The 23,754-nt window shown below is 34.3% G+C and overlaps 3 protein-coding genes across 4 annotated transcripts; 1 reads left to right on the top strand and 2 right to left on the bottom strand.

The window, feature by feature from the left end:
* Positions 1-2,559: 2,559 nt before the first annotated feature.
* On the bottom strand, positions 2,560-4,396 carry LOC109166274 (thioredoxin H2-like). The gene is made up of 3 exons (XM_019315203.1): positions 4,158-4,396; positions 3,867-3,989; positions 2,560-2,860 (listed from the first exon to the last, which is right to left on the bottom strand). The coding sequence occupies exons 1-3, from the start codon at positions 4,302-4,304 to the stop codon at positions 2,729-2,731; spliced, it is 402 nt and encodes a 133-aa protein (XP_019170748.1). The 5' UTR covers positions 4,305-4,396; the 3' UTR covers positions 2,560-2,728.
* Positions 4,397-10,209: 5,813 nt separating this feature from the next.
* LOC109166373 (probable AMP deaminase) lies at positions 10,210-17,915 on the bottom strand. 2 transcript variants are annotated; one of them, XM_019315347.1, is made up of 19 exons: positions 17,279-17,915; positions 16,452-16,615; positions 15,584-15,797; positions 15,107-15,276; positions 14,917-14,968; positions 14,585-14,712; positions 14,324-14,503; positions 14,135-14,202; positions 13,893-14,035; positions 13,236-13,297; positions 12,944-13,057; positions 12,689-12,829; positions 12,356-12,508; positions 11,978-12,031; positions 11,788-11,898; positions 11,234-11,407; positions 11,074-11,154; positions 10,717-10,815; positions 10,210-10,512 (listed from the first exon to the last, which is right to left on the bottom strand). In XM_019315347.1, exons 1-19 carry the CDS (start codon positions 17,775-17,777, stop codon positions 10,444-10,446), a joined length of 2,676 nt encoding a protein of 891 aa, XP_019170892.1. In that variant the 5' UTR covers positions 17,778-17,915; the 3' UTR covers positions 10,210-10,443. The 2 variants fall into 2 exon arrangements, with proteins under 2 accessions (XP_019170892.1, XP_019170893.1); XM_019315348.1 differs by lacking the exon at positions 11,978-12,031.
* A 3,110-nt stretch (positions 17,916-21,025) lies between these two features.
* Positions 21,026-22,760, top strand: LOC109166134 (zinc finger BED domain-containing protein RICESLEEPER 2-like). Its single transcript, XM_019315020.1, has 3 exons — positions 21,026-21,239; positions 21,347-22,684; positions 22,717-22,760. Exons 1-3 carry the CDS (start codon positions 21,026-21,028, stop codon positions 22,758-22,760), a joined length of 1,596 nt encoding a protein of 531 aa, XP_019170565.1.
* The last annotated feature ends 994 nt before the right edge of the window (positions 22,761-23,754 follow it).

Here is a 23,754-nt window from a genome sequence, read left to right as displayed (position 1 = left end):
TATATATATATATATATATAATCGCCTATTTCTTAAGAGTATTCTCATGAAATCAAACCTTATTATATTCAATCTCTGTAGTCAACATCTTAAATATTGTAAAGTAAATTCCTTCTGTATTATGGCCTCAATAGATCGACTCAAAAAAGAGAAGAAAAAGAAAGAATTTATTCATATTCTCCCTTTTACCTTTATATTCACGATAAATAATGTCTCGTGCATTGAGTACGTGGATTATTATATATGCATGGCTGCTATTTTGTTCCAAAAATAAATATTCCACACAACTATACTATCACACAAATCGTTGATATATGTTCTAATCAGTTTTAACCGCTCAGTTATACGCAACCAATATTAGTTTAGTTGTTTGTTGGTTAGAGATTCGATACGACTTTAAATACTGTACTCAAAACATATTTTCGAATAGTGATTGCAGTCAGCTCAAGTATTAAGGCAATCGTAATTGTTAAGAGAACTTTTATATGTTATGTAATATAGTAATTTGATGTTGTTGAAACCTAACATAAATACTAAATACTGAGAATCCAAAAAAAAAAAAAAAATCCTTTTCAACATTAAGCATTCTCACCTAAAAGATGTCTAAACTTCACAAGTTAGGTAAAAAATGAGTTAATTACCAAAATGTCCCTTGACTATAGCGAAATTACCAATTTGGTCCTTGACTATTTGTTTTAACCAATTAAGTCCCTCAACTTTAAAAATTTTAACCAATTTGGTCCTCCGTTAGTTTGACCGTTAGTCAACCGTTAACTTGAGACCAAATTGGTCATTTTGCTATAGTCAAGGGAGCATTTTGGTAATTAACTTTAGGGGTGGGCAATTCGATTTAGTTTTCTCGAATCGAACTGCACCGAACCGAACCGAACTAGTTTGGTTCGCTAATATACCGAACAACCGAACGGTATTGGATTCTTGTATATTGAACGGTTCGATAAAAAATCGATCCGAATTTTTTGGTAAAAAATTAAACTGAACCAAATACCGTTTGATTTTTTTTAAAAAATATGATAATAATAATAATAATAATAATAATAATAATAATAATAATAATAATAATAATAATAATAATCATCATCATCATCATCATCATCATCATAATAATAAATAAAAAAAATAAATAAAAAGTAAATCCAAGTCCCTTGCTGCTTGCTTTGCCGTTCAGCTCATATTCTCACAGGTATCTCTCGTAAATATTTTATTTGATTTCTTTATGGTTTGTTATCAAAAGTTCTATATTATGTGTTATGGTGTTTACATAGTCTATATCCAAAGTCTAATATACAACAAAATAGCAATCCAAAGTTCAAACGGTATTCGGTTCGATTTTTACTGAACAATTCAGTTCGGTTCGAGTTTTTACCGAACCATTCAGTATATAAGAATCTATTACCGTTCGCTTGTTCGGTATATTACCGAATCTAACTAGTTTGGTACGGTACGATTCGAGAAAACTGAACCGAATTGCCTACCTTTAAAGTTAATTACCAAAATGGTCCCTTGACTATAGCGAATTACCAATTTGATCCCAAGTTAACGGTTGATTAACGGTCAAATAAACGGAGGACCAAATTGGTTAAGCTTTTTAAAGTTGAGGGACTTAATTGGTCAAAAAAATAGTCAATGACCAAATTGATAATTTCGCTGTAGTCAAGGGACCATTTCGATAATTAACTCGGTAAAAAATTGATCCACCTAAAAAGAAAGAATTGATTCATATTCTCCCTTTTAGGTTTAGATTCAAGATAGATAGATAGATAGACAGACAAAGCATAACATTGAGTACGCGGATTATCATATATGCATGGCTACAATTTTGTTCTAAAAATAAATATTCCACAAAATTACTATCACACAAATTGTTGGTATTCCATCATTCCATGTGCTAGTAGAAGAAAATATTTATGAAATATAAAATAAAATCATATATCACATTTATTAAATTTAATTTACAAAATCTATTTTTTTCTTCTTATTTTTCATTATTTTTCAACATTGAGATCTATTAGATCGATGACTAGCATTTGTCCACTCTTCACACTTCTTACTTGAAAGTCTTGTTCTCATGGGTGACAGATTAACATGCCACACATACACACACACATACGCACATAATAGAAGTGTTCAATAAATGTTTTCTGTCCAAATTTGTATAATACACTGAATTTCCTTAATAAATGAGATTATAGAAAAAATCACACTTTTCATCCCTCAATTATACACGTTGCAACATTTTATTACTTAATTGTTTACAAAGTGGTTTTTTTTTTTTTTTTGGTCCCAGCCCGAGTTCAATTATAGTTAGGTTAAAAGTCATTTTGCAAACAATTGAGAGATGAAAAATAGTATCAGGGAGGAAACTTGTTTTTTTTTTTCTATATAATTCGCGATGAAATGTGTCATTTTACCTTGAATTATGTGAAAATTATATATAATACATTATTATTGGTTTTTAATATCTTTTCATTCTTTAGAATTTTTTTATTTAAATTCTTTATAGTACTCTTATGTGCATTCCAAGAATAAAACACTAGTATGTATAAATTAAAAACAATTATTAATACTAATTAATTAGTACTAATTAAGAACAGCCAATGTCCAACAATTTATTTGTACTTGATGGGAATTTGTCATGGAAATTAATGCCAAATAATCTCCTTTCAACATTAAATTTCCATTTGTGAAGTATCTATCATGACGTTGGTATTTAGTACCTATGTTTGAGAATCTTCTTCTGAAGAACATCCTTATCTGCACCCACAACCTTATCAATCACATTCCCATTCTTCACCAGTACAAATGTGGGCATTGCCTGCACCTCAAAGTATTGTGCCACATCCTGCATTATATTCATTCATGTTAGGGAAAAAAGGAAGAATGTTAATTAATTAGTAACAATTATTCTTTTTTTTTTGGGTGACGAAAGAAATTTGTAGTCACTAATTGAGGTGTGTACCAGGTAATTAAATATCGCTCATAAGTAATAACCCACAATCAACTCATAACCAGTATTCCAGTGTGTGCACTAGTTAAACCCAACTCTTATTTAATAGCCCGCAATCCATAACAGTTATTTGTTTTTAATTTTTTTTTTAATTGGGTGATAAGGAAAATGGTAACCACTACCCTTTTTGGGTGCACACCAATCATTATTGCGTGGACCACAGTCCAAAAACACATAAAGTACATTATTCTAACACAAAATATATTATCTTATCCCAGAAATTTCATTCTAACATATAAAATACATTATTCTAACTCATAAAATACATTATCTTACCCTAGAAGGTTCATTATTGTAACAAAACCGCGCAGAGCACGAAATTTTGTTTTTTTTTTTTTTTTAATGTCAAAACGATGTCGTTTTGGATCGTTGTCCATACAGTTGTGTAGACCAGGACCCACACAATAATTTGCCGGGTGTACACCGGATAAACTTCACTTCATTACTATCTAATAATAGCCCACAAACCATAATTATTCTTTTTTTTTTTCCAGTTGACAAGGGATCGGAAATCGTAGTCACTATCTAAGGGTATCCACCAGGTAACCCACACTCCTATTGTAATAGCTAACAAATCATAACAATTATTCATTTTTTGAGTTACGTAAAAAATCCGCAACCACTATCTTATGCACATAAAACCCCGTATACTAACTTACAAATTACATAGAAAACTGAGGTAGTAAATAACATTAAAAAGACCATATCCTATCCACTACTTGAGCTTAACTAAAAAGGTATTAGCAAAAGCTTCAGACACTAAATGTTTCACCCAATCAATCATGTAATTCTTTCGGGACACAATTATTATATTGATTTAGTAAATAACATATATACGTACAGGAAGTTCATCGACATCTATCTTGACGAACTCCACATCTGTATATTGAGCGGCGAACTCATTGATGGTCGGTTCCATACGCTTGCAGGGCCCACACCACGTAGCTGTGAAGTCAATAACCATCTACCAAATAAAAATAAAAAGGAAATTAATATATCATTTAGCTAGATCATAGGCTAATCACACCAGGAAAATCTTAAACTTTTAACTACAAAAAGTGATTAAAAAAAATATACAAAGTTTTTGACATATATTGTTCCCCCATAAGACATGCATATATAATAATCTTACCAGTTTGTTGGTTTGTTTTGAGTTATCAAAATGGAGTTTCCATTGTGATGAAGAATGGAAGGCAGTGACAAGAGGCTTCTTGGGTGGTGATGATCCAGAGAATGGGACAAAGGATCCTGGCAAAGTACTGGAACCGTTGTTTCCCATTTTTCTTCTCTAAAAAGAGTGGACAAAATTCTAATATATTTCCAACTTCTTTCAATGGTCTTTCTTGGTTTGGTCATTGGGAATTTGGGGGAAAGCCCCTTTATATAGATTTTTTTTTAAAAATATATATATAATCAGCACAGGTAACAATAGTATCAAGCTTATTGAAATTTTTGACTTGAAACGATCAGCTATGCTCAAATTATACTAATTTACTTCATTGTAACCTTTTACCGGTTAGGGCTACTAGGATATCAACTACAGGCTTTCCTGTAATTCAAAGTTACAACTAAACATAATATATATATATATATATATAATTGTATTAGATAATATTGGCACTTGTGTTATAAATGTCTGGCTCCCTACAATCAAGTCTGTTATATTTAATTGTATCGAAGACACTGGTATTTATGTTAGTACCGTACATTACAAGAAAATTTTAATAGAAAAATATGTAGGTTAATTAAATCCATAAGTATTTAATTTACCAATAGATTTTCAAAAATAAAACACTGAATTTCATAAGTATTACTAGTTGATGCTATACTATATAATAAACCAATAACGAAAAATATATGAAAAGTGCATATGAGAATATATTCTAGCTAGGAATAACGTAACTCTCAACCTGTGGTCCATTTTTTTTAGGGTTTTTATGGGCATATATATGTGGTTTTGACTTTATTGCAATTTGTTTACTTTTATCATCATATGCATGCACTTCCTTTGAGAGAATAATATGTTCAAATTCAACATGATCTAATTAGGGACTAATTAGTCATAATTAGTTTAATTAAAAATAGAATATAATGTCAACTACTATGTAGTGTGATTACACTTTTATTACCATTCCAAATAGGTGGTCACAGGATCAAAATAAATATTACTTATATAGTGTGATTACACCTCTGTTACCATTCTAAATAGGTGGTCACAGAATCGAAACATATACTACCTTGTACAGAATCATGATTGTTTCAAAAAAAAAGAATATAGCATAATGTATGCCATATAGGTCTTAACTGGTAATGCTTATTCTTCCTAATAATCCATTAAAAGCCAGCCATTCAATTTTAATATAATTTTTTTTTAAAAAAAAATATTATGAAATAATTGTTCTAAATGTACAGTAAATTAAAGTTATAAACTTTACAAAATGGATTTGTTCCTACACCATCATGCGCAGTGAAAGATTACCAACACTAACAAAGCTCACAAATTTCGGCCATCTATAAATTAACAAGAATATTTCAATTGTACTAGTGTGCTATATGCCAATTCTCCAATAATGCCTTGAAAGAATAGTCACAAAGTTTGATTCTTGTCAACATCTTTTCTGTCGAACCCAGTCAGTCGTGATTCGTGAGTTATGCTTGTGCAGACAAGGGATTCGCCCACTTCTTTTCTGTCGAACCCAGTCAGTCGTGATTCGTGAGTTATGCTTGTGCAGACAAGGGATTCGCCCACTTCTTTTCTGTCGAACCCAGTCAGTCGTGATTCGTGAGTTATGCTTGTGCAGACAAGGACACTGTGGTTGCCAAGGTTTGAATCCTGGTCTCTTCTTCCAAATATTGTTTACTGATGAGTAGTAAACCAGTGAGCTAAACTCGTGCAGACAACATAGTATATAGCTATTATTACTAAATGTTATGGTAACCGATCTCAGTCAAGTTGTTGACTTATCTCCTCATTACACGAACACATTATTACATACATATATATATATATATATATATAGACAAAAGAAATAAAATAAAATAAAAATCGACCATTAAAAGCATCTCAGTCTCACCTAAAAGATGTCTTATGTGTAACTTCACAAGTTGTACATCAAAACTGATGGACAAAATGGATTGGCGGCGCAGCAAAGATAAAAAGGGTTACCGTATGCCAATCAAACACAACATTGGCATGGATACCTTGTTTTGAAATTGAATAGTTTTTAGATGTAAACTAACGACCTAACACCTTAATTGTTTTAATATTCTAAGAATCTAAGAGTCATACGTTGGGTAGATATTGGATATGATATTGATGGAGTTATACCATAAATTTATTAGAATAATAAATTGAGGGTTGACAAGATTTTATGTCTTGTGATCTTTAAGACTGAAAATTCGATCCGACCATGAAGGTTTTATTCTCGGCATCGTGCCACTACTCTAGACATTACATTAGTGTTTAGCATGCGTCACCAGCAGCACACCACCACGTCAGACTTATCAGTAGATTCCAACATGTGCTCCATGCTCCGCGGATACTATAAATAGAGGTCTCCCACAACTAGTTCATAGACTTGTTTGTTGACTTCTTAGTACAATTCCTAACTTTGCTGAGTCTCATCTTGTATTCTTGTATTTAAGAAACTACTACTTCGACTCATAAATTTTTTTGTTCTTTCTTCAATATATCTTAAGAGTTAATAATACTTAAATTCTACCATAAATTTTACATAACGTACACATCCCAATTCCCAAGCCTAATTTCAACGCTAAGTAACACGATAGTTGATAGAATCTCAAAAGAGTTAATACCCAAAATCGTCCTCGACTATAGTGGTTTTTCTCAATTTCGTCCTAAACGACTTTGGTGACCTAATATCGTCCCAGACTTTTGTGTTTCGCTCAATTTAGTCCTCCATTTGTTATTCCGTCAAATTGATGTTAAATAAAGGGACAATTCAGTAATGTCAATATTGATCTCTCTTTACTTTCAACTTGTGAAGTGCGAAATTCCTCTTTCTTGTACGAATTACACCCAGAATTACTCCCGGACCTGCAAATCAAATTTTATATTCGCAGTTTTAGGAGTAATTCTGGGAGTAATTCGTAAAAAAAAAAAAGGAATTTCGCAGTTCACATGTCTATGAGTAAAGAGATGCCAATATTAAAATTACTGAATTGTCTATTTATTTAACACCAAATGGACAGAATAACAAATGAGGGACTAAATTGAGCAAAAACACAAAAGTCTGGGACTAAATTGAGCGAAACACAAAAGTCTGGGACGATATTAGGTCACTAAAGTCGTTTAGGACGAAATTGAGAAAAACCACTATAGTCGAGGACGATTTTGGGTATTAAAGGTATACTTTTAGGTTTTAAGATAATTACATTCTTAAAGTTTAATTTGAACTCAAAACTTTTAATTAAATTAGAAGAGATCAGTTTCGTCCCATCTTATCTAACACTTTAATGAGTGGAATGCATCATTGCATCAACAAGCATTGAGATTGGAATCCATTAATTTGACAACAACTTTTGCATTGTCACCGCCCACTTCATAAATATATTCCATAATCCTTAGAAATGACAAGTGATAAATTGAAAGGAATTGAAGTAATTTAACAGTGTTTGAACACTTGAACCGTAGAATATGGTCCAAAATTGACTACTAATATGCATTTTTTTAAAATTAAAGAAGAATGCATTCAAGGTCTGAAAACAAAACATTACAAAGAAAGGAATGGGTTAAGGATGATCAACTCAATTTATACAATTAGAAAAAGAAAGAGCATCTTTAGTTCACAACTGAGCGATCCTGTTTGCTGATCGTTTAGCAAACAAGATACGTAAACACGCATTAGGAAAAATACGTAGTAATAAGTCTTTAATATCAAGTAAAAGTAAATCAAATCGTGAATCAAAAGTCCTAGAATTCAACCCTTGAACAATCTGTAAAGCATCAGATTCAATCTGAATATACATATTCATCATTTTTAACATATTGCTGGTTCATTTTTATTGTAATATATATAGGCTCGTTTTTATTAAGTTTATTACATTTTGATATATATATATATATTTAGGAGCGTTATGCCATGGAACCGTGTTCACCATTCATGGTGAACACGGTTCCAACGGTGTTAGTACATCGTTATTTTTTATTTATTTTTTTTCTTCTTAATTAATTGCGTGACTTTTCTTCTTCATTTTCACATTTTGCGGTTTCACTTTAATTTGAGGTGAACAATGATTTCGGACATTCATAAATTATGAATTCATGCCTGCACATTCACTTTGGAACCATGCCTACACATTCCCGTCGAAATCACGGACATTCATAAATTATGAATCCATGCCTGCACATTCACTTTGGAACCATGCCTACACATTCACTTTGGAACCATGAGATTATGAATTTTCTGTTATAAGATTATGAATTTTCTGTTATGAGATTATGAATTTTCTGTTATGAGATTATGAATTTTCTGTTATGAGATTATGAATTTTCTGTTATGCGATTATGAATTTTCTGTTATGCGATTATGAATTTTCTGTTATGCGATTATGAATTTTCTGTTATGCGATTATGAATTTTCTGTTATGCGATTATGAATTTTATGAAAATTCATAATCTCATAACAAAAAATTCATAATTTGATCAACGCGCGCCGTTAACTCCACATCCGCGAATTTTTTTTTTTTTTTTTTGCCTAAAAACGACGTCGTTTGGCCTTGTGTTCACCATTCACGGTGAACACGTTTCCAGGGCATAATTTGCCATATATTTATTTTTAGTGTACAACTTAAAAATGAGCATAAAGTATACTAAAAATAAATATGTAGTAAGTATATTAGAAATGAACATATATTAGTAGTTTACGATACAATTTGTTGCAATTTAAAGAAAATAAGTTAAATATATAATTTTTGAATTGCCAAGTACCTTGTGCTTAGATGGCATGTAATGACTTTTTTATATGGAAGGTTATGAGATCGAGTCTCAATGGAGATGGTGTTGACTTTTTGTACTTCAACAAATTAAAAAAATATAAATAAATAGATACTACAATATAATAGAGTCAGTAGCTTTAAAAAAAAAAAAAATTGCTTCCTAGTGTCCCATGATGATCATTTTAGAGCTCGCAGCCCCTAGATGATATTGTGACTACGCTCACAATATATCACACCCTACGTTAATAAGTTTTCTTAACCTTTTCCAAAAAAAAAAAAAAAAAAAAAAAAAAAAAAAAACGGAATTTTTGCGAAAAGTAAGTTCACTGCGTGGGGCATATATACACTGAATTATTCTCCTTGTCACCAACTTGGCAACTAGAACATAGAACCGTGCCCCCATCATCTGCAACTTCAAAGGAATTCCTAGAGAACATATATACCACCATTCAAATTTGAATAATACTATAGGGTATCCAATGTTTTATTTATTTATTTATATATATATATATATATATATATATATATATATATATGTATGTATGTATATATGTATATGTATGTATGTATATATGTATGTTAGTGATCATATGAGAACCATCCTTTCCAAGAGTCTATGAGAACCGATACATTAAAAAGTTAGATCTATGATGAGATTAGTTGGATGTTCAAAATTCGCGTGTGCACATAAGGCATGCACTATGTGCATATCTTATGTTGCAAACAACGCATGCTTAATATGCACACGTAAATTTTAAATCTCCAATTACACACAACACATGCTTAATATGCATACGCAAATTTTGAAACACCAATTGCACACAACACATTTGGACCCCCAATTGATCTCATCCATAGATTTGTTTTTTCAATGCGCTAGATTAATTTTCATTGACTAATGGGAAGATGGTTCTCATATGAGCATCACCCTATATATATACATAATTTTTAAGTCATGCATGTTGCAAGCTATTACACAAAAACACAACTTACTCAATACACACTATCAAATAGTGACTACATGTTTCCTCCATCTTAAAATAAATCTCTCGTGAAGTTTACAGACTATTGCATAGGATCTCGATGTACACTCTTAGGTAGTGACTACCCATTCTTGATCTTTATTCAGATGAGATGAGAAATGTGTATCTTGTATAAAAGTACAGATGCCATATGTTACTATATTTGCAAGAAAATGCTCATTTTTTATTGAATTGATTATATTAGTCAAAATTTATGGGTGCACATATAATATTTGCACCATTTTGAAAGCAAAAAAGGCTTTTCAGTCAGTCTCCCAGGAAAGATAAAAGAGAACAGATATCTACCCATCAAATGGTTCCATGATGCATCTGAATCCTTGTGAACTCCAATAATCGCAGGCAGTGATCTTGCATGCACTCATAAATGGCCAGATGCAGAGATGCTGAGATAGTTTACTGGTTAAAGTAGGCTTTGGATCAATGGTCTACTTCCTCACAAAGTTCTGCTTTTCCTCGATATACATACAGAATCTCTCCCATCCACGTCTGCAAAACATTGAATCGAGTAAAATATGCAGCAATCAGACTGTATAGGTAGGTTAGTGATTCAAGCAACACATTCCATTCCCGGTAGTTGTAATTCTTGTTTAGACCGTTTTCTAGGCGATGACAGCTTAAAAGAGGCATCGCCCTTTAGCCTTTGACACACTGTACTCCATACTACACCAAGCAACGAAGTTGAAAACTTACATCGTGTCTAAAGGAAATCCTCATGTTAGGTACATTTGTCTTGTGAATGTCATTTCCTCCGGGGCCTCTCTTGTAATATTGGTTCCCAAGCCAATGCAACTGCAACAGTTACCAAAAAGCAGCAGCGTTATTGATAAAATCATAAATAAATCTATTACCAATCATCTCTTAAACGTGATACTGATCCATTTTGAAGTCAGAGAAAAGACCCTAATGTGCAAACAAATAACGACCATAACTTTAAAAAATTAATTAGCTTTCATGTTGTGTGATAAGAACACATCTAATTCCTTAACATCATGACAATGATGGAAGTCTCCAAGAATAAGAACTTCGAAATCTGGAAAGTACATATACCTTGTCTGCGTGTGAAAATCCCGACTGGTAAACAGAATTCCTTGCAATCTCGCAAAGGTCGCATGCATTCAGCTTCCAAACCTGGATTAATATAACTCAGCAAGGTACATAAACACCAATGTGATCTTATAACTAATATAAGAAATACAAGTAGACTGACTTTAGCTGCAACACTGTATTCTTCGACAAGAGGCTCCTTTGTCAAATGAATTTGCAAAGGGTCATCAGTTGAAAGCGAAACATTCAACCCACGCTGGAAGAACATATAAAAAGGGTTGCGATGGTAGTCCAGGAAAAGTGAATTGTTACTTAGAGGAGACATTGCCAGCCCCACCTGAAAAATCATGTGGATCTCAAACCATTATAGGCAAACCAAACAGAAAGATACAGAAATTAAGGAGAAAATGACTGCATGCAACACTAGAACGAACAGAAAAAGAAATCCATCTTTAAATAATACTCACAAATCCACAACTTTACTAAGCTGTGTCTTGAAAAGGAGAATTGTAAACAGTATAGAATCCTCATAAACTTATAATGAGGTGCATGGATTTGCAAAATTCCATATAGTAAGCACATGCACCATTGCAATTAGGAAAATGTGGTGATGAAGTATGTGCATTCCATTGTATGAACAAACCACAGAATAAACAGAAGAGATATATTTTCTATGTGTCCATTTAAATAATATGTGTGGCATATCAATAAGCAAACCTGAGCAAGGAAGTACAGATACTGTAAAACGGGTGATTTGCGCAAATTGATTCCATGAGAAATGTTATGACATAAAAGAAATCCAGCAGCTAAATGGTCAATTTCGCCTGCCTGCATGAATAAAAGGTGTGTGAAATATTAGCCAATACCACAAAGCAAGATGTTTTCTAGAATCAAACTGAACACCAACCTCCCCACAATGAGGTCGAAATCTGATTGTTGGCAATCCCTTTGATTCACGAAGCTGAGAGCATAGAAGATACACATGAATTTAATACATAGTTCCATAATAGACGAAGGAAAATTCATTCAAAATTGTCATCATGCTTTAACCCAAAAAGCAAATCTTGCGATTGTGCGCATGTCAGGTGCTATTCATGTGGCTTATTGTACTGCTGTTTGAATTTTCAAATAGACACTTTCTGGAGACCTATATGGCTATATTCATTCTTTGAAAACTGTCATCTTGTGCTTTGACCAATAAGCAAAAATGTTCAACTGGAAAATGCATCTGTGAATATTAGCATTTAGCATGTTAATTAATTTTGAGTCAAGAAGCCCCACTGACCTTATTGAGTGTGAACAAGTTTGCATAACAGTAATAGGCATAATAAGAGAATGCAGGATTGAACACATTTGTCCATTCAGCTGGGGTTGGCATGTGTTTGGTAGGCCGCCTTTCTGGTTTACTTTCATCATCAACAATGTCAAAACCCACAACCTATATAGGAAACAATAACCCGGTTAAAGCCAATATCATGAAGGAATTTCCATGTAAACCTACCAAGGGCCAAATAGAACACTAAACTTCGCATCCAATTATCAGGAATTAAAAAACAGTGGTGAAATATGGGGAAAAATAAATAAATAAATAAATAAAAGAGCCCAACGTAAGTATAACCTGCATTAGGAACAAATGCAATTGAGGATGCGAATTTGGATCAACAGTGACTTCAAAGAGTGGAATGAATACATTATCCAAAATATTCTGGAAGGATGTAACAGTTCCCATGCCCCTGTAGACATTGTATAGCCGTGGTAACTGCAGCATTCATTGTGAGAAACCAAAAATGTGTTACTTTTTAAAGGATGATAAGCTCAGGCACCCCAGGCAGTGCAAGAGTTGAAGGGAGCTACAAATGTATGTGCTACTCACCTGAATCAACCAAACAGCATTCTCACTATAAATGCCATTGTTTATGAACCAACTAGCTAATTGATCCCATTCACTTTGTTTCCTTCCATAAACTGAGATTCTATATTCAGCCATCTGAAAGAAAGAATAGATGGTGTGGCACTCTTAAGACAAATACATAGATAATAATGAATCAAGAATTTTTGGAAAAAGTATGTATTTGCAGGCAGCAATCACTACCCAGATGCTTCTAACAGTAGGTGCCAACCAAATTAAAGATGGGAAGAGAACAAAACAAGGTATATAGCCACACCTGGTATTTACTTGCTTCAAGATCTGACAAGACTTCCTTTGTCACTTCACCTAGGAAGCGACCTGAAAGAAGAACACAGATACTACGCTTGATTAAAAAAACTTTTGTGGGGTGGGGGTGGGGGGTTGCAATCCCACTTATTATCAAGTACTCCGTAATAGTAATTTGCTAAGTTTGGAACAACAAGGTGTCCATATTATAGGCATCATCATTTTTAAGAACACATAATTGATGTATCTCAGGACACTGATCCTGGCTGTCATCAAGACAAACAACATTACTATTTACTACAGTATGATGCAAATCTACATGTTACTAGCGTCTATGCCAGATATCTCATACACGATTTAAATAGATAGATTGCACATGCATGAAAGCAGTATGCACAGTTCTGGTTATTACTATGTGTGAGAAAATATGTCAAGATATTCACAGCCACCTTCTTTCCACTGTAACAAAATAATTCATAAAGGATCAAATCTAAAAAAGAACATATACAGAGCAAATTACAGGAAATCCATTTTAATCCACTCTCTTTGAGGTTGGCAGTGGAGTTTGAAGTTATTTCTATTCTGGACTATTTTGAAAATTACTCCATACAAAATAAAACTCGAAGTAACTTTTAATACTTAAAGTTCACATCATTAAGAAATAGACCTTGGATAAGGTTGTCCTGCTTGAGAAAGATCTCTCTGAGTCTGCTTTGTCCACAAGGATTATACTTGAGGTTGAATTTATCAAAACGATGGAATGTACTCTTATCAGCATGAACATCCAGCAAATCAACATTAAGATCATGCCTGCAATAATTAGAACTTATAAGTGGGACAACTGAAAATTAATGCATCCCCCTCTTTCCAGTGTAAGAAGTAAGAATAAAGAACCAACTCAATACAAACCCTGTTAAGTCCAAACTCTCAAAGACTTCCTTCAGCGTAAGATACTGCCCATCACGAAATATAACAACCTGTAGAACAAGTAGCAAGAGTTAAGTACACAGAGGACCAACAGAAAGAAAATACTCTATTGAACTTTAGACTGACTGAGGTTAAGCAAGCTTAAAAGGATTATCTGCAATACACCAATACCTCATCAGGTTCTTTTTCTAGTTTTGACTTGATGAACCGGAGGAGGTGCTTCTGGTTCATACAAGCAGAATGATGCACGTGGGTATCAACTTTTCTGATGTTGTAGAAATCACGATGAGGTGCACTCTTTTGTGCTAAAAATTCCCTATCAGCATTTACTAGCAAATGGAGGCGAAATTTCTGTCACATATTCATAAGGTATGAGATATCTGAGATGAAAGACAGATGCAATCATCTAAGATCATTCTTATGAAGTATTACCTCCTCAAGCAATCGCAACCTATGATGACAAGCAGTACGAACACTACCAGCAGCCATCACTTTTAGAAGATGGTGCATATCAGTGAAAAATGTTGTCGAGTTTGCAACAGGAAAAAGTTCTTCAGTATCTAAAACATCACATTTAAAAAAAACAAAAAAAAAACAAAAAAAAAAAACAAAAACAAAAACAAAAAAACAAAAACAAAAACAAAAAAACAAAAAAAAAAAAAAAACAAAAAAACAAAATGATGTTTAAATGACAAGAAACCAGATGGTACATGTAAATATGAGTACAGTAATAGTTTGGTTATTTAGATCCAAAAAAGACTAACCATTTTCACTGGCATAAACACGAACAACTCCATCCACCATCTTAAAATGGTGCTGCATGAAAATCAAAGAAAATCAATTAGTGATAAATGTTTGAGATGTCAATGTACCTTCACACGACATACCATACAATAATCTACAACTCAGAAGTGTGGCCAACTATAGCCATTGATGGGTTGAAGTGAAACTCACACCAGTTGCTTCACAAGGAACAAACTGAAACGGATTCTGTTTGACATTTGATTCTCCAGAAGTTGCCTTCATCCACGGAGCAATATTTTCTTTGAAAACATACTTTTTTCTCAAATATAAACTTTCACGGATCATCTTCAAAACCTCCTCCTCTTCAATGTTAACTGGCTCTGGTTTCAGAATTTTGACAAGTGTAAGAAAATGAATTTTTTTTTCTAACCCAAACTGAAGCCTTTTTAATACTTAAACTAAAGTAATAGCATTATATTGCCAAACAGCATGATGATTTTAAAAAAAAAATTAAAAAAATTAAAAAAATTAAAAAAATTAAAAAAAAAATTGAATCAATAAAAACCTACAACACAAACAGCATGTGTGTGTGTGTGCTCCACTTAAAAACTCAAGTGAGTTTATTTAAAATTTGATTTTTAAAAGTACCTCAAACCAACATTCTTAGGGGTAAGAAGGAGAGTATACCATGCATTGTAGTCACTTGAGGTAAGATACCATTTACGAAGACATGATCAGTCACCTTAATGTGTCCCGGAACTGCATCCACCTTTCTATCGTGATGGTCTACATTAGTTTTTGCATCATCGGTAATTTCTTTATGTGGTTGACCGTGAAGCTGATTACCATTTTCTGCTTGTGATTCGATGATTGAGATATTTTGAACAGTTGGACTGTTATCCTGAAAAGGAATGGTTTTGAAATGCAGTAAATTGAATAGTGGTTAGCTCTTGTTGTAACATTTGTTGTTTCACAGGTATCAAGATAAGCAAGCTTCAAATAATTCAATACAGATTACTGTAATTATAATGTCTTAATACAAAAATTATTAAATTATACTATACTGTATTACAAACCAAGTAGCCAACACAAAAAAGGTGTGGCTTCTTCTGAATCAATATCATGTGAGGAATTGTGAAAAAAGGAGTGGACTGGATTACTTTAAAATTTAGCAAGACGTAACAATCTCAAGCAGTTCAGCGATCATTCTAGTTGATACTTGATAGAAGATATATGAGTTTCAATAATGGTCATATAGGGTTTTTTTACCATGTTGCAATCTGAGGCATGACTTATGACTTATCTATACAAATAAATAATACTGTATAAGCATATCATGTCAAATACAATCATATCTAAGTCCACTTTTTAAAAAGTAATTTATATCTTATTTTTGTTATGGTTGATTAATAAGCCTCATTAAATGAACATGAGCAAGACACCATACACATCAAATTACACTGCAACAATCCACTGCCAACCAATGTGACGATACATAAGGCAAGCATATCATCAAATAGCAGGGAACTCTTTCAACTTCAACTCAAAAACTTACATTCTCATAGAGGAATTCAATATCCTCTTGAGTGAATTCAGTTTCTTCATCATCCTGGAGATCATCATCTAATGAATAAATAATTGAGGATTTTGGAGTCATTTGCCTACCAGCTGAGCCCAGAAGCATCTTCCTATCAAAACCATCATTGTGTTGGTTCTCCCCTATACCACAGAGAGTTGAGTCACAAATAATGCAGCACTCTAAATTACATATCACATCACACAGTCGCATATGATAGATTTCAAGCTCAAACATTAGGTATGCTAGCCCAGACATATACTGTCACATATTTATGAGTACAAATGATGCCATTGCTCAGCTCTGTTGATTTTCTTTCAAAGGTCCATCTACTATGGATGACTTTAAAAAACATATTCCCTCTATTATAATAAGAAAGGAAAGGCCATATGAGAGCACTTGTAAGATCAACATGAAAAACCTTGTGGAGCTAGAGATCTCCAGCAACTGCAAGAGTGCAAAATAATCTCAGTTTTTCATTTATGCGTCACCTTCTTCAAGTCCTCACTCCCTTTCCTAGCTATATGCCTTAGCACTTCGAAATTTACAATGCAACCAAAGTATAATAGTAAATACCTACATATTTAGTACTTAATTCTCTGGATTGTGCATAGTACAGGCTATTCTCACACAATATGGAGCAAGCTCTTAAATCCCAAAAATAGTAACGTCCCTTTGGAATTGAAATTTATGTAACCCACCAAATTATTGTCAGTTTTATTAATTGAAACACGATACATGATAATTTCTAATTTCAACGGGAATTAACAGCAAGATTTTTCAAAGCACAAATAAAAGATACCTACCGTCTGGGTTATCCGTTCGCAGAGGGGGCAAACCAGAAGGTACCGTACTGAGCTCCATCAGTTCAGCCGGGAACGCCTTATCTCCATATTGCGACGGCCGATCAAGTTTCGCGTCCTCGTCCATCCAGTCGTTCGGAAGGCGCGTGTTAGGCATGGATGACGACACTCTGTATTTCCGCAGCACCTTATCGTCGCAACAGGAATCATCCTCATTCTGAACAACGGTTTTCGGCAAACTCTGATGGCTCCAGATATTCCTATCGTTGACGTCCTCGGCTTCACCTTCGTCATCGGTGCCGGATTCCAGAGCAGATGCGGCGGAGGACAGCGGACGCTGGTGGCGGACGAGCTTGATTAGGCGGTCGAGAGCTTGGTCGAGGCTGCGCTTGTGGAGGTAGAAGGCGGAGATTGCCATCACCGATGCTCCGAAGAAAGCTGCTAGAGCTAATTGCGCTTTTGACGCCGGTGCCGTGGACGACGACGACGACGAAGAGTCCATCTCTCTGCGCGCGTTTCGTATCAGTGAAGCGAGGTCGTTTCAGTCTGGTATACGCTGGGTTTAGGGAGGGTTTACTATGGGCCCGGTACCGGATACGGGTTTCAGAATTCAGAGGGAGCAAAATGGTTATCCGGACTCCGGAGCTCAGTGATAGACTGATAGGTAGCCAAATTTTATTATGGAAAATGTACTATGTAGCAACATGGATCATATGTCTCATTTACACTTTAGTTTCATTTGATAATATAAACAACTTCCCTACTAATGCTAAAAAAACTTGATTCTTAGACTGTTTCACAAATTTGAAGTTGAATTCGTTGGATGAATTTAACGCTTATTTAATATCATTGAAGAATTGATCAAACGTAGACGACTAACTTTGATTGAAAAGTCTTGCACACCACCTGAGTATCTATTTTCAACATTCCGTTCATTGACAATATATCCATCGAGTTGAACTGCAGATGCTCTTTTTCATTATCATCTTTGTCACCCAAGATGAGGTTCACATACGTCATTACTAACTTTTATATTTCACACTTATGAAGAAAATAACTCGCCAAAAGAAACGAGAGTAAAGCAAACTCGTCACACAAATGAGAGAAACACAGAGAAAAAACACAGACAAATACTGAACATAAAAGAAAAGGGAAGTAGCAGTACACCTCCTCTTGAACTTTATTTTACGAATCCACTAAAATCAAACCACCTCTTTATCCAGATATAATTGAATCCTTGAACTTTTGAAACTTTGGAATTTGCGCAATTTCATTGAAGGGTTGGTGGTTGAATCGACAGTAGAAGTTATAGAACTAAAAAAAAAAAAAAAATTAAAAAACAAAGGGCCGGCCAAGGACCCGCCGACACAAAGCTCCGTCAAAGCTTCGTCCAAATCTAGCCAGAGGCCGGCGGCCAAAAAAGAGGCAAGGTTTGGAGAGACAGAAGAGAGGTTTTACACACTAGTTTCATTATAACAATACCAAAGTATCATTTTAATTATATTACAGTTTCCTTTGACAATACACATTATTACATGAGCTCTATTTTTTGTTTCATTTTTCACAAATACTAGTTTCATTATAGTAATACTGAAGTATTATTTTAATTACACTTCATGTTCATTTGATAATATATGTTATTGTATGACTCTGAATTTTAGTTTCATTTTTCACACACACTAGTTTCATTATAGTATCACAAAAGTATCATTTAAATTATACTACATTTTCATTTGACAATAATTTGTTCTGTTTTTTAGTTTCATTTTCTAGAGTCCAGACACACTAGTTTCATTATAGTAATACTAAAATATCATTTTAATTTTACTACATTTTCATTCGACGATCATGACCCACACAATACTGTATGAGCATGGTCCAATGTATAACAATTGCTGATAGCTAATAGGTAGGGCATATATAGGTATCACAGTTTGATTCCACTTTGATTTAGTATAGTTAATTGGTTCAAAAGGTGGCACGCTAACAACTTGTTTGTTTGGTCGATACTCCTTATTTTGATGCATATATCTTGACTAATATTTAGGTATTGGTCGAATTTATAATTAATTAACTTTTGTGATGTAGTTAATTGTGTGTTTGTATCATATTTTTAATTGAATTTGAGTTGTATCGACATAGTTTGATTCTAAAAAAAGAGTTACGGAGTACTTGTTAGTGTTAAAAAAAAAACAGTAGATTGATTGGATCATAACGCAACCCACCTTCATTTCTCAAGTTTTTTTCATAATTTGGCCATAAGATTCATAAAATGATCAAAGACGGAGCCAAAGGGGGCAGCTGCCCCCCCTCACCCTACCCCCATCCCATATATAATATTTGTATGTATATATGTATATATAGTATAGATTTTAGTATTAGTATAAAAAAAATTAGTAAATGTCAACAAGTAAGAAGTTAGATTAGTTGGTATGTAGAGCATTGTTTGGAATAGGGCTGTGCAAAAACCGACCGACCCGAAAAAACCGACCGACCCGAACCCAAATATACGCCCTTTGAGGGAATCCGAACCCGAACAAGGATACCCGAACCGAGAACAGTCCACAAAGCCGGTTAGAACGAGGCGGGTTGGGGGTTACAAAATCCCCCCGAACCCGTCCGACAACCCGAATTAGGGTAGGACTTCGTATACCTTAAGGTATACGACGTCGTGTAAGCGGTGTATATATGTTGCCTTAGAAGGAAACCCTAGTCATTTGCGCAGCTTCCTCGTCTTTCTTCTGACTTCTGAGAACTCTCTAGACTCGTTCTCTCATGAGTCTCGTCTTTCTTCTCTGAAATCTGAAACCCTAGTTAGTTCTTACTTCTTTCTTCTCCACTCTCCAGTTCTCTGACTCTGTGAGACTCTGAGTTCTCTCGTTCTCTCTGAGTTTCTTCTAGAGTTGTAGACTTGCTCAGTTAGAGACTGAGAGTGTGAGTCTCCGGTGGAAGCTAGCTAATATTGTTCGGTGGAAGCCCTATTCTGGACGACCGGTGGCCGGTGCGGTGGATTGTAATTGTTGTCATGGTCTCACGGATTTGAAGCCCTTTGTTCTAGGGGGTTTGGTTTGGAGAAACGAAGTAATCTCTAAACCCTAATCTTAGACATACTTAGATTATACTGTTATATATTGTGATACGTTGTTGTTAGTTGTGATTCTATGATTCTGATGACTGTGACAATGTGAATCTGTTGAGAAGTTCCAGGTTGCATGTCATTTGTCCCTTATTTGTGAATTTTTGATACTTTGATTAGGGTTTCTATGATTCTATGGACTGTGATTTTTTAGAATCACTTAGTTGTGATTGTATGATTTGTCTGTATTGTTTGTGGAAGCCCCTAAGTCCTTAACCTCTGTTGGCTGTTGGATGTTGCCTATGTTGGTGAAAATGGTGGAAGCCCCAATTGTAACTACCAAATGTGAAATCCAGTAAAATGATGAATGTACACTTCAGGTTTTCAGGTTCCTGATTTCTGGATTTCTTTGTCACTTTGTGTGATTAATGTGATACTGTGATTGTATCCCTGTATGCCTGTATGTTACGATAAGTTTATGGATGTATGACCCTTAATAGTTAATTCCTTAAAGTCCCAATTATGAAATTTAGAAAAATGATGAAGTTATGAAGTGCCTGTCTTCTGATTCTGGATTTCTCTAGTTCTCTTAGTTGTCTGTGACTATCTGATTTTGTTCAATATGTTTCCCACTTTGTGGTGACCACTATACTGATAGTATTCCATTTACTTAGATGGAAAATATCATAGAGTCTGGAAGTCAACCTTCTAAATCTTCAATTGATGGGTCTACAGTGGTGGAAGCCCAAACTGTTGACACAAATAATCAACAGAATGTGCAACCTACTACTACAGTTCCTGAGAAGAAGATGAAGATTGTTGAGTCCAGATCACCAGTGTGGGATCATTATGAAAAAATTAAGGATAGTAATGGTGTTACTATCAAAGGCAAGTGTATATATTGTGCCAAAATTTATCAATGTCAAGCTACAAAGCATGGTATTACCTCCTTGAGAAACCACATGTTTAGCTGTCTGAAAACCCCCACTCTAAAGACACTAGACAATCACTGTTAACCTTTCAAGCTATTACAAATTCTGATGCATCTCCTCCTACTGTTGGTGAGTTAGGAACTTGGGTCTTTAACCAGGAAGCTATTAGGAGGGCCTTGGTTGAAATGATTATAATAGATGAACTACCTTTTAGATTTGTGGAGGGTCCAGGGTTTAGGAAGTTCATTATGGTGGCTTGTCCTAGGTTTAAGATTCCATCTAGATGGACAATTAGTAGGGACATCAATCTGATTTATGAAGAGGAAAGATTGAAGTTGAAATGTGTTTTTAGAGGGAACACTCAAAGAGTCAGTATTACAACTGACACTTCGACTTCTATTCAGAGAATTAACTACATGGTAGTGACTGCCCATTTTATAGATGAAGAGTGGAAGCTTCATAAGAAGATTATCTCATTTGTCCCTATTACATCACATAAGGGTGAGTCTGTTGCAAAAGTCCTTGAAACCTGTTTGCTTGATTGGGGGATTAGGAATGTGTATAGTATAACAGTAGACAATGCTTCATCTAATGACACTGCTATAGGTTTTTTAAAAAAGAAATTGATGTCTTGGGGAACATCTACTGTGAATGGCAAGTATATTCACATGAAATGTATTGCCCATATTCTGAACCTTGTTGTCCAAGATGGCCTGAAACAATGTGATGCTTCTGTGAAGAAGGTAAGGGAGGCTGTAAGATATGTGAGGAGTTCACCTTCTAGACTTAAGAAATTTAGGGACTTGGCTGAGTGGAATGGGATTGAACAGAAATCTTCTTTATGTCTAGATGTTCCAACCAGATGGAACTCTACATATCTTATGTTACAATCTGCAATTACATATGAGAAAGTGTTTGAGTCACTTGAAGAAAGTGATAGTTCCTTCAAATCAGATTTGTCTGATTCTGTTCCTAATTTTCTTAATTGGGAGTCTGTGAAGAGTTTGGTGGAGATCTTGAAATGTTTTTATGAAATGACAATAAGAATTTCTGGTTCTTCATATGTCACTTCTAACACTTTCTTTTCTGAAATTTCTGATTTATACTGCATCTTGAATGGAATGGTGGAAGCTGGAGGGTCTGTGAAACTGATGGGAGAAAATATGAAGGCTAAATTTGAGAAATATTGGGGGGATATAGATAAAATGAACTTGATGATATTCTTTGCAAACATTCTAGACCCCAGAGACAAGTTAGAGTACATGGCAACACAGATGAATCACATGTATGGTGAGGTAAAAGGTAAACCCTACTATGAGAAAGTGATTGCAGCCTTGAAAGAGTTGTTTAATGATTATGTTGCCTCTACTCCTGCCTCTACTCCTGCTTCTTCCACTACTGGTTCTGTCAGTACTCCTACTGATTTTTCACAGTCTACAGTTGGGAGGCCCCAACATTTGTTAAAGTCACAGATTAAGAAACAAAGATTGGAGAGTGGGGGAATGAAAAAAACTGAGTTAAAAATTTACCTTGCTGAGGCAATAGTTGAAGAGGAAACTTCTTTTGACATACTTAGATGGTGGAAGTTGAATGCTGAAAGGTTTCCTATCCTTTCTAAGATAGCTAGGGATGTTTTAGCTATACCAATATCTACTGTTGCCTCAGAATCTGCCTTCAGTACATCTGGGAGGGTTTTGGATCCTTTTAGGAGTTCATTAACTCCTAAAATTGTGGAAGCTTTGGTCTGTACTCAGGATTGGCTTAGGCTACCAAATACCCCCTTATCAATTGAGGAAAATCTGGAGGAATTAGAGAGATTTGAACAAGGTAACACAGTCTATTCTAATTTTTTTTTTACAATTTGTTATTTCCTTATAATTTTTACATTCTATTCTAATTTTTTGTTGTTGCAGAAATTGGTACTGATGGTGGCAGTGGAACTGGAAGGAGTGGTGGTTCTACACTTGCTACAATTCCTGTAATGCTATGCTTTGTACTTTATACTTTATACTGCTGTTTCTGTTTGAATGTACTTTATACTTTAGGTCTGTTTGCCTGTTATTCGTGAGGCTTGCTTGCAGCTGGCTTGGTAACTAATTTAATTAGTTGCTGCCAATTGCCATTGTAAGTTGTTACATTGTTGATAAGTTGACACATTTTACTATTTTATTATGTTTTATACTTTTATTATATTGTGGCCATGATGAAATCTTCCACCAATGCTTTGAATAATAAGGGATTAAGCTGGTATGTTGCTCCATCCTCATGGGGATGTTGTAGCAATTTCCCCTTAATCCTAACTTTGATATGGATAAAAAGCTTACTGAGCCAAGTTTATAATTGTCTAATTATATTCTGTTGCTCAATAATGCTATGGTTATTTTTGCTATTTGGCTTATTGCTAACTTTGCTTAAGTTTTGAGTGTTTACAGGAAGATGAAGAACAATAAGAACTAGGAAGACTAGGAACT

The sequence above is a fragment of the Ipomoea nil genome, unplaced genomic scaffold (genome assembly GCF_001879475.1).
Source record: "Ipomoea nil cultivar Tokyo-kokei standard unplaced genomic scaffold, Asagao_1.1 scaffold3087, whole genome shotgun sequence".
NCBI lineage: Eukaryota > Viridiplantae > Streptophyta > Magnoliopsida > Solanales > Convolvulaceae > Ipomoea > Ipomoea nil.
This window is presented reverse-complemented; position numbering and strand designations above follow the sequence as displayed.